The sequence below is a fragment of the Petaurus breviceps genome, unplaced genomic scaffold (genome assembly GCF_028583685.1).
Source record: "Petaurus breviceps papuanus isolate PSGF00001 unplaced genomic scaffold, PetGlider_PUasm1.0 90845, whole genome shotgun sequence".
Classification (NCBI taxonomy): Eukaryota; Metazoa; Chordata; class Mammalia; order Diprotodontia; family Petauridae; genus Petaurus; species Petaurus breviceps.
In genome coordinates this window covers 8,717,002-8,733,156 of record NW_027187359.1, presented here as the reverse complement: position 1 = coordinate 8,733,156, position 16,155 = coordinate 8,717,002, and the positions used below count along the sequence as shown (strand labels likewise).

At 35.8% G+C, this 16,155-nt stretch overlaps 1 protein-coding gene across 7 annotated transcripts in view; it reads right to left on the bottom strand.

Moving 5' to 3' along the window:
• The window catches only part of BABAM2 (BRISC and BRCA1 A complex member 2), a 602,274-nt gene that overhangs the window by 511,227 nt on the left and 74,892 nt on the right, over positions 1-16,155 (bottom strand). For all 7 annotated transcript variants that reach the window (XM_069072106.1, XM_069072105.1, XM_069072111.1 and 4 more), the window contains exon 3: positions 7,680-7,756. In XM_069072106.1, coding sequence (XP_068928207.1) covers positions 7,680-7,756 — 77 coding nt within the window. The remainder of the gene's footprint in view (positions 1-7,679; positions 7,757-16,155) is intronic.

Here is a 16,155-nt window from a genome sequence, read left to right as displayed (position 1 = left end):
AATCTGGAATTCAAAGTTTTAAAATCAAATGTTTATATATATAATTATTTTTTTTACATCCAACTGGGAAATAAGATACACAGGCACTAGGGCATAGAGATCCATCTTGCCCTACTGGAAAGTCAGCAGGGACATAAGGAAGGATATAGGAGAGAGCAGATTGGGGGTGGGGTATTCAGTGGGATTGCTGTTTGGGGGTGGTAGGTAGGGGAAAGATGGGGAGAAAATTTGTAACTCAAAATCTTGTGGAAATGAAAGATGTAAAATAAACATAAAATTTAATTTTAAAAAGTGGGCAGATCTGGAATGGGACATGGTGAGGCTGGAGCTAAGCGGAGGGAGTAGTGGGGTTTTTATGGTAGGTAGAAATAAGGCATGGATTGGAATAAAGGAGTAGAAGGCTAAAAGGTTCAAAGATCTCAGGACCACCCTCACCTACCCTATCTGAAAAGTTGCTTTCCCCTAGAAGGCATCCTGAAGCCTACCCTTCCATCAGGCAAAAGCAGTATGTTGTCCCCACCAGACTCAAGGAATAACTAGCAATATTGTGGCCCTAGAGTTATCTGGAAACCTAGCAAGATGGCAGGATACGGTATTTCACTGTACTTTTCTATAATTTAAATCATTCTTGGATTGTCTGAAAAGGTTTGTGAAGTTAGTTGCTCTAGTCTTCTATATACCAAAGTGATCTTCCAATTTTGCTGTCTTGATGTGGTTTTTGTATTTGTTCTACCATCCTGACATTTTTGTGTTCTATTTCACAGAGTTCACATAATTTCTTAATATTTTCCACTCTCTGTTCTAAGCTGCCAATTCTTTTTAATTAATGAAGTTATTTAAAACCTACCAATACAAGATCTTCAACATTACTAATTTTCTAAAATTATAAGTCATGAAGTTCTTGAGACTTTTACAGTAATTTTTTATTATTTTGTCTATTACTATAAAGTATATCCTTCTCTCTTTCTCTTTCCTTCCCTTGGCAACTAGACTGATAGAGAATAAAATCAATGTATTAATTTGACTAGTTTCTTTATATTTTACTATGTTTGCATAGTCTAAATAGAATGAATATGGTGCCAATTATTTATTTTCCTTTATTTTTGTAAAGAGAATTTTATAATTTTATATATATGTATATAAAGCCTATTGTTGAATTGACAGTATAATGTCTAGTTATTTTATGCATAATAGACTGATCTGATGTGGAATTTCTCTTTCTATTACATCCTCTATGATTCTGTTGCTACTATACCAAAATCCCAATGATATTTGTAGATTTGGTTTGTAACTTGCTACTTAAGTGAATAAGCATCTAGATGACTCTCTTGACTGATTTTCTGAGATTGTCTAAGTAAGTAAAGCATCAATACACAAATAAGGATAATGTTTCCTTGCCTTTGCTAAAATGTGTTTTCTTTTGTTTTACTATCAGAGCTAATATTTCTATTACTATGTCAAATATATGGGCAAAGAGGTCATTCTTACTTTGCTACTGAACTTACTGGGAAAGATTCTAGTATAATATTTATTGATAAACAAAATTAGCTCTTAGTATTGGATAAATACTTTTGACCTTTTCCTGATTGTGCTTTTTAGGTTTTCTTTTGTTTTTTTAATATAAATAACATGCCATATTTTCTTAAACATTTTCCTATTCCTCTTAAATAATATTTTAATTTCTATTGTTTATTTGTTGAAGAATACTAATTGTTTTCCTAATTTTGACCAATGACTACAATTAATTTAACTTGTTCTTAATCAATTAGTTTTTGGATATACCATGTTACTGCAGTTTGCCAAATTTTTAATTAAAATATTTTCGCTCATAATTATGCTCACTTTCTTAACTTTATCCCCTTATATGAGTATCACAATAATATTTTATTCATAAAAGGAATATGGTAATGTTCTTTATTATTGGGATTAATTTTTGTAGTACATATATCAAATCTTTCTCTAAACATCTTATGAAAAACTTTAAAAAAAAATTTAGACCAAGTTTTTTTTCTTCCTTAGCAATTCATTTATGACTTATTCATTTTCTAACACCAGATTCTTTAACAGAAAATCAATTGGAAGCTGTCTCTTTTTGAATCATATTTGATAGTAATACTTTGTAAAACCAGCTTATTGTTTTGTTTACTAGTTTAGTATTTTTTTCCTTTCATCCGTTTCTCTCCTAATTTTTAAAGATATATCTTTTGGCTTCCTAATATGCTGATTTTATAGTTTTTGCCTTTTTTTACAATGAACTCTCAAAATCTCTCTATATTTTCTTTTAAGGAATTTTCCTTTTAAGGACTGCTTGAAAGATTCTGATAAAAACTGGTACACTGTGACATTAAAACTCTTGAAAATTATTTTTCCTTTAGTCAACTCATTATTAGGATATTCTTGCTTTCCAATTACATTCATACCCTTTTATTCATGTTTCCATTACTGTCTACTACTTTTGTTGAATTATTCTTTTGTAGCAGCAACCACACTGGCATACTCACGATGGCTGCTAGCACAGGTTGTTAGATCTGCTTTACTAGGAAAGATAGCTGTTTAAGGGGTCAACAAACTTTTTAAATTACATTCACTAGTTCAAGGGAAAAGTCAGCACCCTGAACTTCAGAGAAAATAGAAGCAGAAAAATGAAGACCAACATACAGGGCTCTGACTGCCTGAATCAAAGCAATATTGCTATACACTTTACATACATCCCTGGTTTGAGAGAGCCTTTACATCTGAGCAGGCAGGGAGCCCTGAACATATATGGCCACTCAAAATTTCAACCAGGGAATCACAAGATCCTTCTCATAAGTAAGCCCTCAAAGCAAAATACCAACTCAGAGTACATACACATTTCTCAGAGCCAGAAGGCAGAACGACCTTCCTGACTCAGTGCCTAATTAGAAACTAGAAAAAGGTGTGAAAGCCTTCCTACAAGCAAGCATCCCTCCCCCAATAACCTCTGTGACTCAAGATGTATCACAGCTATGTGCTGGGCCAGGGCTCAAAGCCAGTCATATAGGCCTATTAATAGGCAGGGAAGATCTTTCTAACCCATTAACATTACATCTTTGTAAAGGATATGCATATTATTTCTACAACTTTTATGTTTATTTCTATTATGATGTTTCTATTTCACAAAATTTGGTAAATTCTTTTACAGGTGCCAGATAATGATGTAAAATATGTATATTCATTAATGTTCCAATTGATAAAAAAAAAAAACATGTCTTTCAAATTAAATGTAAATAGCATTCAGTTTGGTATTCTTTTAAGAACCTATGTACCAAGACAGACAAAGATGGTGGAGTAGGAAGAAAGCAGTTCCAAGATATCTCCCACAAGTACTGCTCCCCCCCCAAATGAGACCAAATAATAATCAGAAAATCCAAAAAGAAGTCATTATAGGTCATAGCTCCAGCCAAAGATCAGAAATTCAGTCCACAGGGAAGTGGATGATCTCATGCTTGACTAAAATATAGATAGGGTAACTAGTTTCACCCAGGTAATTTAAATCAAAGTATCCTCAATGAAGATCCTTATCAACTATCTGTAACTATCCTTCTATGGGTGATGGAAATCTCTTTTTGATAAATACTGAATGACCTATGAGTATCTCATCTTGTTCAAATACCAAACCTAACTTACTAGGGAACTGGCTTGAGTCAAACCTAGACCAGAATAATTGTACCAGTCTCCCAAGATTGGAACAGAATGAGTTCAACTGAAGTGGTGGCCAGGAGTACAAAAGAAAATGAGCCTAGATTGACTTTCATGCTCCTGATTTGTGCTTTTTATGATACCTCTACACCTCTACAGATGGAAGTAGCTTACTGAGAGGCATCCTCCACTTCTGGTAGATTAGAGAGCTAACTGTGACCTGTGGCCTTCAGCAAGGAGAGAAGTGAATATTCTCTGTGTCCTTAAGGACTGTAACTTCAAGATAACTGCAGTAAATTGGATGCATGAAACAGTTGTTGCTTGATAATGAAATTACGAAGTGTGACATTGACATTTCTTGGTGAAGTAAATATGAGGATTCTATTTCAGTGTCCTATAGATTCTATTAATCATTACTTTGCCTTTTTTTCCTAAATCTTATGCATAATTTTCTGGAACAATTATGTTTTTTTTAAAGTATTTTAAAGTTTTTTTCTTTTTTTTTTTTTTTGCTTTTTGGAGGGGGGAAGGCAGGGCAATTGGGGTTAAGTGACTTGCCCAGGTCACACAACTAGTAAGTATTAAGTGTCTGAGGCCAGATTTGAATTCAGGACCTCTTGACTCCAAGGCCAGTGCTCTATTCACTGTGCCACCTAGCTGCCCCTCATTTTAAAGTTTCTAAAGCACTTTACATAACAATAATTCTTTGAGGTTGGCTGCTTGTGGTCCTTCATGCTCAAAGAGTACCAAAATGACATCACTATGGAGTCAAGGTACAATGTGTCCAACTGTGGCTGATCAGACGAATTCAAGCTCAGAAGGCTCTACCACAGGTCAGGAACAAATAGTCATTATGAACATTTGGAGTGGAGATGTCTGTCAATTTGCACACCTCATATTTCTTTTGAGCTACTTCAATTCTGCTTTGCTCATAGAGCACAGTGCCTTCTTTGATGTGGACATACCATGATGGGTAGCCCTCTGCCAGCATCTTACATGTCTCACAAATGACTCTAAAGATTTTCAAAGAGACCTTGAGAGAGTAGCCTTGTATCACTTCTTCTAACCTTCATGTGAGCACTTGCCTTGTGTGAGTTCTCAGTAAAATAGTCTTTAAGACAATTGTACGTTTGGCATTCAAACAACGTGGCCAACCCATCAAAGCTGCCCTCTCTGAAGTAGAATTTAAATGCTTGGCAGTCAGCTTGAGAAAGCACCTCATTGTCTGGTACCTTATCTTCTCTGGTAATCTTCAGAATTTTCCTAAGACAATTCAAATGGAAGCAATTCAGTTTCCCTGCATGGTGCTGGTAGACTGTCCAAGTTTCACAGGCATAAAATCATGAGGTCAGCACAACAGCTCTGTAGACCTTCAGTCTGGTAGGCTGCCTAATACCTCTTCTCTCGTATACTTTTCTTTGGAGCCTCCCAAACACTGAGCTAGTTCTGGCAACGTGTGCGTAACCTCATCATCCACGTGGATATCCCTAGAAAGTATACTGCATTTATATATTGGCATTTAATAGACTATGTCATCGTAAGGGAAAGAGACAGGATGTGAGAGTGATGGAGGTGATGTGTGGTGGAGTACTGGACTAGTCACAGACTTATCCTCTCCAAACTAAACATTTACATTCAACAAAAGTAGCAGCCCCAAGGTAAGACGACTACCAGAAAACTTAATGTCAACAGATCACAGTGCTTCTTATGTGAACAGATTTTTTCTAACTTGAAGGGAAAGTTGAGCCAATTAGCAACTGGAAAAAGTGGAACTCTAGGAGGTAGGTACTACCTTCAAGGTACTACTGTTAGTAGTGAATATGTACTATTGTTAGTAGTTAGGTTTACTCTAAAATTAACTTTGCTATGGTCATAAAGCTAATAAATATGATAAATGGCATCTTTATATAGATTTTGCTCACTAAGACTAGAATTCTATGCAAAATGCTATACCTCCGCTGGGTTTATATGAAGACCTATAATTCTTAGCTTACCTCTTTTCATCTTAAATTCAAGGTCAATTGTCTCATTCATAAAAGCAATGACTTAGACTCAGTGATTTCTAAAAATTTTTTTGCATTAGCTCTAATATCTGATGATTCCTCATGAGAGGGTAAAAAGAGGTTTAAACACAAATAAAAAAAAATTCCTGGTAAAATATATCACAATAACAACAAATGGATTATATTTTGTTACTATTTCCAACAAAAATGATGATTTTCTTAAGAAAGGTTTGTTGCTAGTTACAAAATAATATATCTGATGTATTATGGATTCTAAGAAACTATTACAGTATCTCAAAATGCCAATACAAAGAAATCCTCAAAAGTTACTTCATTCCAAAAAGCATTAAAAATACAAAAAAGTATAAAAACTGGCATTACCACTAAAAGAGAGAATATCTACTGCACACACAAAAAAAAATCCTTTCTAATTTCCTTTCAGAAAGCCCTTTTTAGAACGCCTGCTAAATCTGGAGTGACCTGCCTCTCTAATTAGATGCTAAAAATACTATATATGCTCAAGAATAATAATCTTCAAGTAAGTGAATCTTGTAAAAATATAAAAAGTAAAATGGATGACAACCAAGATAAAAGCAAGATGTTGGCTAACATAATGCCTAGTAGCATAGTAGAAATACTAAACTTCTCAGATAGCACCTTTTTACTATACTGTTTTTTATATCATTTATTTATTTTCATTCATTCAAAAGCATTTTTAAGTGTCCAGCATGTGCAATGTGCTATTTTAAGCATTGATGATAAGACAATGTTTAGCCTTTTAAGTGCGTAAGATTAAGAAGCCCTTAAGGATGGGGCAGCTAGGTGGCGCAGTAAATAGATCACCGGCCCTTAAGTCAGGAGGACCTGAGTTCAAATTTGGTCTCAGACAATTAACACTTACTAGCTGTGAGACCTTGGACAAGTCACTTAACCCCAATTGCCCTGCCCTCCCCTCTGCAAAAAAAAAGGGGGGGGGGGCTTAAGGCTAAATGAAAGACCACTTCCAGATGGGTGGCCTAAGAAAGTCCCTAAGGAATGAGCAAATCTTGCTTTCCAGTTTATTAAAAATATCTTATTAATAAAAATAATTAACACTGATAATAGTGTTTTAAGGTTTATAAAGCACTTGACAAATATCTCATTTGAGATATTTGTCAAATAATTTTGTATGATGGTGTTATTACCATTTTACAGATGGTGAAACTGAGAATGAAGAGTTAAATGACTTGCCCAGATTCACACAGTTAGTAAGCATCTGTTGGAGGATTCAAACTCAGATCTTTTTGATTCCAAGTTGAGAATTAATGATCTCTAATTTACTATCAATATTACACTAACTTCATGCAGACAATTTTATGTGGAAATGTTTATAATTATGCTTTAGAATCACAGATCATTATTTTATGGGGAAACAATGTCAAGAACACCTATCTGTTCATGATAATCCCAAAGGTGAGAACACCCCTAGGATTCTCTACAAGAAGTGATCTTAAGTGGTCATTCATAAGGCAGGTATTCATAGAATCACAGATCATTATTTTATGGGGAAACAATGTCAAGAACACCTATCTGTTCATGATAATCCCAAAGGTGAGAACACCCCTAGGATTCTCTACAAGAAGTGATCTTAAGTGGTCATTCATAAGGCAGGTATTCATAAGCAGGTGACTGCCTGCATTTTGATGTCTCTCTTAAATTTCAGTATATGAATGAAAGTAACAGTCTCCTGGTTGCTATGGAGAAAAAAAAAATTTACATCCCTGCTCTTTTAATTACACTTTAATGCCTGTCATTTCTCTTACTGGGAGTAAAACCAGACATGACAGAGAGACAAGATGTTTTAACCAAGCCATAACCTTAAATAACAGAAGCATAATTCCTAGGAATCACGGAAAGCATATCGCAAAGATATAAACACAGAGCAGTAGCACTTCTTAATGTACAAGGAAATATCATTTGAGATAATGAAAGTGTAGTAACTGATGTTTCTTTGAAAAATAAACAGCATTTACTTACATTTTAATGTTTCTCCAGCATATGGTATATGCAATTTAAATCGATCACAACTAGGTCCAGTAGTCAAGGAGGTACAGCTTGAAAAACAAACAAAAAAAAAAACATTAGAAAACAATTAACTGAAATGTATTTTATATACAGATGAAAGGTTTATAGAAATGGTTATTTCACTTTCCTCCTTCCAGAGAGATGACTACTGAAATTCAGAGAGAGAAAGACAAACAAAGAGAAGGGGAGAGAAGGGAATACATATTTTTGTATGTGAGAATTTGTCTTCCTGGAATATGTGTGTGTGTGCACACATACACACACACATATAGTTATGATGAGGGTTTTCTTTTCCTTTTTTTTTTTAACAGGGGAAGAAATGTGGGCTGTAGGAGGGAGAGATCATAAATGCAAGCAAATTTAAATATTTTTAAAGGTATGTTAATAAGGGAGACAGAAACTATCTTGAAGCAAAAATCTCAATGGCCCTGAAACAGAAAGGTTTACTACTATAGCAAAATAACTAAAAGTTTTCCAACCAGTAACACCAAGAGCCAAATCTCAACTTTCAGAACTAATATAATTCAAAATAATTTCCATTCTTTGAGATCCAAAAATATGCCACAAAAATAAAAGATCACATTTAATGATATATGTGTATAAAGACTCTTTATGGTCAGTCATTAAGTACAAAATTATCTAATTTTGAACTGTTTTATCACACAGCTTCCTTTCTTCCAACGTAAATGCAAAACCTCTCAAATTGGCATATCATAAATTAAACTTGAAAAGGACAATAAACTAAGCTTAATTTATGTATAAAATGAAAGTATACAATCTAGTATCTTAATCATCCAGGACTCAATTAGGAGTTTTTTTGAATTCTATTACCTTACAAAAAGATAACCACAAGTACAGATGTTACTCAAAAGAAGGATCTTTTAAGTAGTTGATGTTACTCATGATCATAAATCATGACTGTCAACAGGCTAACAACCTCATAAATAAGCAAATAAAAATGTCACTATAAAGTGAATCAGAGGAGCTGTGTACTTTGGTTTAATGGGAAAATAGTATTTTTAATTTTAATTAAATAATTGTTATAGCATCTATCACAAATACATAATGAAACTGAAACAGAAGAATGTAACTTAATGGTGGTAGAGGTGGTAAAGAATTACAAAGAAAGACTAGAGAATGGGAGTTACCAGGAAAAAAGGAGAAAGGAACTCTCTAAGGCAGTGGGAAGAAGGGAAAAGGGTCACAGAGAAAAAACAAAGCATTCAGAGATTCATCTAGGAAATACTGATACTGTGGGCTACAAATGAGTAGCCTGTTATAACTGAGAAGTCAAATAACAAAATAGGGCACATACCTGCCCCTGAGCAAAATTCCCTAGGCATTTTTAAAGAAGTAGAAAGAACCTGCCAAAAGAATTTTTCTATAAGCTTAATATCTGAGATATAACTATAAAGTAATGGCATTTGTCTTTATAACAAACATATACATCCAAATGACTGTGGAGCCCTTTAATTTAGACACTTTGGGTGGTAATACAACTTAAGCAACCACTGTTCATACTTAAATGGATGACAGAAGAGCTACATAGGATGTTAATCTCAGGTTCACGGTGAATTTAGTGCAAATCATTCCATTTCAAAGGATCATGGAGTTTGTGTTGGAGAGAATATTAAGAGCTAATCTAAGCCAGTCTCTTCATTTGACAGATGAGAAAACTGAGGTCTAAAGAGGTTCAGTGACTTGCCCAATGTCACAGACAGCATGTGGTTGAATCACGATTCAAAAACAGGTACTCTGACTTCAACTAAAAGTATTCTTTCCACGGCACCAAGCTGTCTCCCTTAAATCACAACAAAACTTAATATGGCTATGGCTGTGCTTGAGCCACTCTACACTGATCATTACAATCACTTATTCCTCTTTATATTAGATAATTAGTAAACTTACTGGAAAACTTCCAGAATACAGAAGTAGCAGCTTAGCAGCTTAACTTTATTATTACAGTTAGAGGGAATGGAGAAGAGAATAATCATTTATTAAGCAAGTACCTATTACATTCTAGATCCTATGCTGACTGATTTACAATTGAGATTCATTTGATCCTCACAGTAAAACAAAGAGATGAGTGCTACTGTTATTCCCATTTTACAGTTAAGGAAACTAAGGCAAAAAGATGTTAAGTGACTTCCCCAGGGTTGCACAGCCAAGAAGTGTCTGAAGTCACATTTGAACTCAGATCTTCCTGACTACAAGCTCCATATTCTATCCACTATGCAACATAGTTGCCTCTAAATTTATTTATTTGTTTGTTTGTTTGTTTGTTTTGCTTTTTGGAGAGGGGAATGTAGGGCAATTGGGATTAAGTGACTTGCCCAAGGTTACACAGCTAGTTTTGTGTTAAGTGTCTGAAGCAACTTACAAGTTGCAAAGATCTGATTTCCTTTCCATTCTACATACAAAAATATTTTGGGGGCAGATTTCATAAGTAGTCCTAAAATATTTCACTTTAGTCTTTTCTGTCCCCAATAATACAAGCTATTTGAAAATGCTTAAGTAAAAAGCATAAACTGATTTTAGCACACTAAAAAAGTATAGCCTAATGGTGGTAATGGCACAAAAAGTAACACTAAGCATTTTTTCCCTAGATATTATTGTCTATTTGGAATGGTTTTTTTAATGTTCTTCTAGAAATGATCTACATTCAAAGTGAAATGTCTTGGGTGCAGGAGGCAGTGAAGACATCATTGGCCAAATCATTCCTCTGTTACCTTGGAGATTCTGAAGCATACTAGGAATATGGAGAACCCTAGGATTAGTCTAAGACTGGGGCTCTGAGCCTTTATGTATGTCATGGATCCCTTTGGCACTGTCTAGTGAAGTCTGTGGACTCATTTTCAGAATGTTTTTAAATATATATAATAAAATACTAAGAACTACAAAGAAAACCAGTTATACCATCCTTTATCTTCAAGGAATAAACAAAATCACGGCTGAATACTTCCTAAAATGATAGTCCCCAGAGTTACCAATCAGGAGCATGAAGCAATAGTTTATTGCTATGAAGGATACTTCTACATACAGTACAATACTTTTTACAAGGTTTTATATCTTGCTGAAAAAAGTCACGTTAGTACCCTGCCACCTTAGTCTTCCCCTTCCTATTTCAACTATTTGCTCCAGCAACTTCCAGGTGTCTAAAATCTCCCACAGGTAGGCTTTCTTCTTGCTGATATTTTTAACAGTGTTGTATGGATGCACCTCTGGCTCCCAATGAATATTCCCTGTCAGTTACCTAGTTTTTTCCTTGTATCACAGGGAACTATATAGTACAGTCTTAGTTCAAAATGCCTGAAAAACACAATAAGGCAGAATATGTTCAATTCTTTATAACCCAAAAAGCTGCTGTCACTCACCTTTGAAGCTCCTAAGAAAGTTATTTTCAATAATGTGACCTATTAAAAAGGCTAGAACTTTGAGTTTCTTCTAAGAATTTATTAAAAGATTTGCCCCCTTTCTTTCAGAATTCTTGCTTATCGGTAGAGTATAGACAGATCAACAAGGATTTATTAAGTGCCTCCTCTGTCAAGTATTCCACTAAGCACTGATGATACAAAGGCTAAAAATCAGTCCCTCCTCTCAAGGGGTAGACAGACAAAATGCAAGCAACTATGTGCAAAGAGACAGGATAACTAGAAGATAATCATTAAAGGGAAGGCACAATATTAAAGGGGATCAGGAAAGGTTTCCTAAAAAAGGTAGTGGTTTAACTGGGACTTAAGAGAGGGAATGGGGGTAGGGTGGTGGGAGGGAGGGACAAGGAGAGAAGAGATGAGGAAGAATAGCATCCAGGCAAGAGAGACAGCCAGGAAAAATGTCCAGAGTAAGTGGATGGAGTATCTTGTGTGAGGAACAGTAAGAAGGTTAATGCCATTGTACTGGAGAGTATGAGGCCAGGAATAAGGCATAATAAGGTAGGAAAAGGTAGAAAGGCTAGGTTATAAAAGACTTGGAGTGATAAATAATATTTGATACTTAATTCTGGAGGTAACAAAGAGTCTCTGGAGTTTATTGAATAGGAGGGTGACCTGATGAGAACTGTGCTTTAAGAAAAAAAATTTGACAGTTGAGTGGAGAACAGTCTGGAACGTGTAGAGACTTGAGACAAGGAGATCAATCAGAAAGGTATTGGAATAATCCAGGAATGAGGTGATAAGGACTTGCACTAAGGTGGTAGTAGATCCAGAGGAGAGAAAGGATGTATACAAGTGATCTTTCCAAGGTAAAACTGACAAGATTTGACAAATGATTGCTTATGGGAGGTAAGAGAGAATAAGGAGTTGAGGATGGCACACAGGTTTGCAAGCCTGGGTGGCTCCCCTTTACAATATTTTTTTTTAATCTTAAAGAGGGGAGGGTTTAGGGCGGAAAAATAATGAGCAGTTTTGATCATGCTGAGTTTAAGATGTTTATGAGACATCAAGTTGGAGATATCCAAAAGGAAGTTGGAGATACCAGCCTGGAGGTCAGCAAAGAGGTTGGGGCTGGATATGTAGATCTGAGAATCATCAGCATAAAGAAGATCATTGAATCCATGGAAGCTGCTGATATCATCAAGGAAAAAAGTAGAGAGGGAAAAAGCAGAGGGCTCAAAACAAAGCCCTAGGCAATATCTATGGTTAGTCATAGTAACCTAGATGAACTTCAAGCAAAGGAGACACAGAAGGAAAAGTCAGGTGTTTTTTCATTCACTTATTCATGTCCTCCAGAAGTTTGCCGCATAGGACCCATCTATCATGCTAGAGGAACTGCTCACTTTCTCCTACCACCTCCAGTATATCAATGAAGAACACAATCTAGCAAGGGGTTAGTTATCCCTCATTCTTATCACATAATTAGTCCATCATCATTTAAATGATTACACATTTCTCTGATATCCTTTACTTTTGTTCTTCAAAGTTTCTGGTTTGTTCTATGTTGCAGCTTATTTATATTCACTATGTGCCTCTCCATTGCCCTTTATGTGATAGTGATTTTTAGTTCTTCAAAGATTGCAGCGACCCATGCATCACAGACATGCACTACCACCAGAATAATACTGGCATTAAAAAGACAAGCCTTTGTTTTTGAGTGTTAGTAGGGGACAGATAGGCTTTTGTAAGCAATATTCCAGAGCAGACCAGATCTTTACCATCAGGCAACTGATTGAGAGATGAAGACTACAGTACAAGATCTCACTATGCTGACTGCTGACTAAAAAAATACTTGAATGCTGAAGTATAGCAAAATGACACTTTTAAATGTTCTAAGATGTTTTCTATCCAATTAATCTATCCAATTAATAGCAAATTTAAGATTCCTTAAAGGAATTAAAAACATATATAACTCTGTCCAATAACCCTCTTGTGATAGAAGACTGTTCCCCAAGTCCTGATGTGTACTCAACTAGGTCTTTTCCTAAAAGGTACTTAAATTATCACAAATGCTGTAGGAAAGGCCTAACTCTTACCAGTTCTCTGGTAGTGTAGGCTGAAGAACGGAACAAGGGACAAGGGCTGGGCTACTGATGTGACTTTCTAGTTACCTAACTTATAACTTGGCCCAGAGATCTGGGATGACTGATACTAGACTCAATCTAGTCTTTGTTGAATGGTTGTTTCTGAAAATCTTTCAGCTACCGTGGTAAAGTAAATCTCATTATCTTAACTGCTAAATATTCCACAAATATAATTTTGTTCCATTTTTTAACCTAAACTGCCAGAGAACTGGTCTGAGTCAAGCCTTTCCTACAACAGTTCTGATCATAAATATCAATGAAAGTCAGAGAGAGGGAAGCTTATGTTTGCCAGAGGCCAGTGACACTGGTCAAATAAGACACTCCATCTCAACTCCAGGCATTTTCACTGGCTGTCCCACATAACTGGAATGTTCTCCCTCCCTATCTCTACCTCCTGTCTTCCCTGGCTTCAAGTCTCAGATAAAATTCCACATTCTATAGGAAGCCTTTCCCAATTCCCTTTAATTTAGTGCCTTCCTTTTGTTGATTATTTCCTATTTCTCACATATATGTGTTTTTATGTATATATTACATAATGGTGTCTGTCTGGTATATATATGTATACATATACATGTATACCGTGTTTCCCCGATAATAAGACACTGTCATTAATTTTTTTGGACAGAAAAACACCAGAGGGCTTATTTTCAGGGGAGGGCTTATTTTAATGAACATTGACAGCAATTTTAATAAACAGGTAAATGTGAACAAAAAAAATGTACCTTTATTCAATAAGCAAATCACTGGGGAAGAACAGGATGACGCGCTCACTGCTACAGCTCGGAGCGCGGCGTGCATTTCACAGGGGGGGGGGGACGGTGCATACAGAGGGTACCGTAATGTAGCGTGTAGCGCAGGGGATCACCTTCACTACAGTAGCAATCTCAATAGGGCTTATTTTCGGGGGAGGGCTTATTTTAGAGGAATCTTACACAGTAAGGGGAGGGCTTATTTTTGGGATAGGTCTTATCGGGGAAACACGGTACATGTGTGTATACATATATACTTCTGCCATATATGTGTGTGTGCATGTGTAGATACATATATTTTTTTGTTTGCATATTGTACATACCGTGTTTCCCCGATAATAAAACCTATCCCAAAAATCAGCCCTCCCCTTACTGTGTAAGATTCCTCTAAAATAAGCCCTCCCCCGAAAATAAGCCCTATTGAGATTGCTACTGTAGTGAAGGTGATCCCCTGCGCTACACACTACATTACAGTGCCCTCTGTATGCACGCCCCCCCCCGCCCCCCTGTGAAATGCACACTGCGCTCCAAGCTGCATCCAATCAGAGCTGCAGCAGTGAGCGCGTCATCCTGTTCTTCCCCAGTGATTTGCTTGCTGGTACATTTTTTTGTTCACATTTACCTGTTTATTAAAATTGCTGTCAATGTTCATTAAAATAAGCCCTCCCCTGAAAATAAGCCCTCTGGTGTTTTTCTGTCCAAAAAATTTAATAAGACAGTGTCTTATTATCGGGGAAACACGGTAGTTGTTTGCATGTTGTCTCCACCATTATATGATGAGCTACTCAATGGCAGTTCCTGTTCCTTGATTTTTTTTGTATTCCCAATGCTTAGCACAATCCTTGGCAGGTCAGCAGGCACTTAATAAATGCTTACCAACTGACTGCCAGATATTTACCACTGACATAGAGTCAGTGTAGTGCAAGCCCCCGAGATAGACTGTCTATAGGGGGTAAAGTTCTTTACATGCCACTATGCTGGCTGCACTGAGTACAGTCAGTTCTGCTAGATTAGATACTTGTTTCAAACAACACGTATTTGTCCCAACATGATTGATATATTAGGGAATGTTTTGTGCAAAATTCATTTTGAGTTTGCTTCGGCTCAATTTCTTCCTTAAGAAACAGCATGAATGCAGAAAATTGCACCACTTCACAATAATTCACAAGCTATAACCCTTCTGGTGCCCACTTCCAACACTTCAATCCTCTGTCAAGATAAAGTACCATATACACTGTATATATTCTAATGCAGTAGGAAAAGCAGGCAGAGAAGGACTAGTCCACTCTACCACCACCACCATACCTCTTCTGTCATGGCCCAGTTTTGGTCTGCTCAACTTGCTCTAGACTTTACAAGGATAAAGAAAGGGGATGTTGGAGGGAACCACTGAGCAGCAACCTAAGAGTACAGATGCTGCCACTGTTTACTATAGTATATATGTATTTAACTTTTTAACATATATAAAACTGTACTACCATTTTATTAGATTCCTATCATTTTTTAAATGAGGCACAGATGAAGTTTTTAAGCACTATGCCCTAAGTCTGTTTTTCCCATGATCTCTGTGCTTTTTATTGTTCAATTTTGTATAGGATGGTGCTTTTGGGGGAACACATATCAAATTATGCAGCACTGACTATATTAGAACACTACAGAATCTCCTGGAAAAAATCTATTATCACTCAACTGAGTTCTTCATCATCATCATCATCCACATGGGAAAACAAAGGAGATGAAGAATGTCTATTGTCCAGATTATGACATGTATAAGTATGAACAATAAATAATGCTGATCCATCTGTGTGTATATATATATATATATATATATATATATATATATATAGGTATCCTGGACAGACAGTACAAATGGACAAACAATTGGGTCCAGAATTAGACAGGAAGAAAAAAGTGGTCTGGATTGCCTTTGGGAAATTGAAAATCTTATTTAATGATTGTACTTTTTTATATTCAATGTATCCCTTTAAAAAAGACAATAAATTTGCTACAGACCCTCCAGTATCCAACACTAAAGTATTTTTTTTTTACTATATATGCTTTTGTTGCTCTTCACTGACATACACATACATTCCTCTATAAATAGGTTTATATCTTAGTATTTTTCAAGTTTCTTCTTTTTGTACCACATCTGTTAACAGTTGGA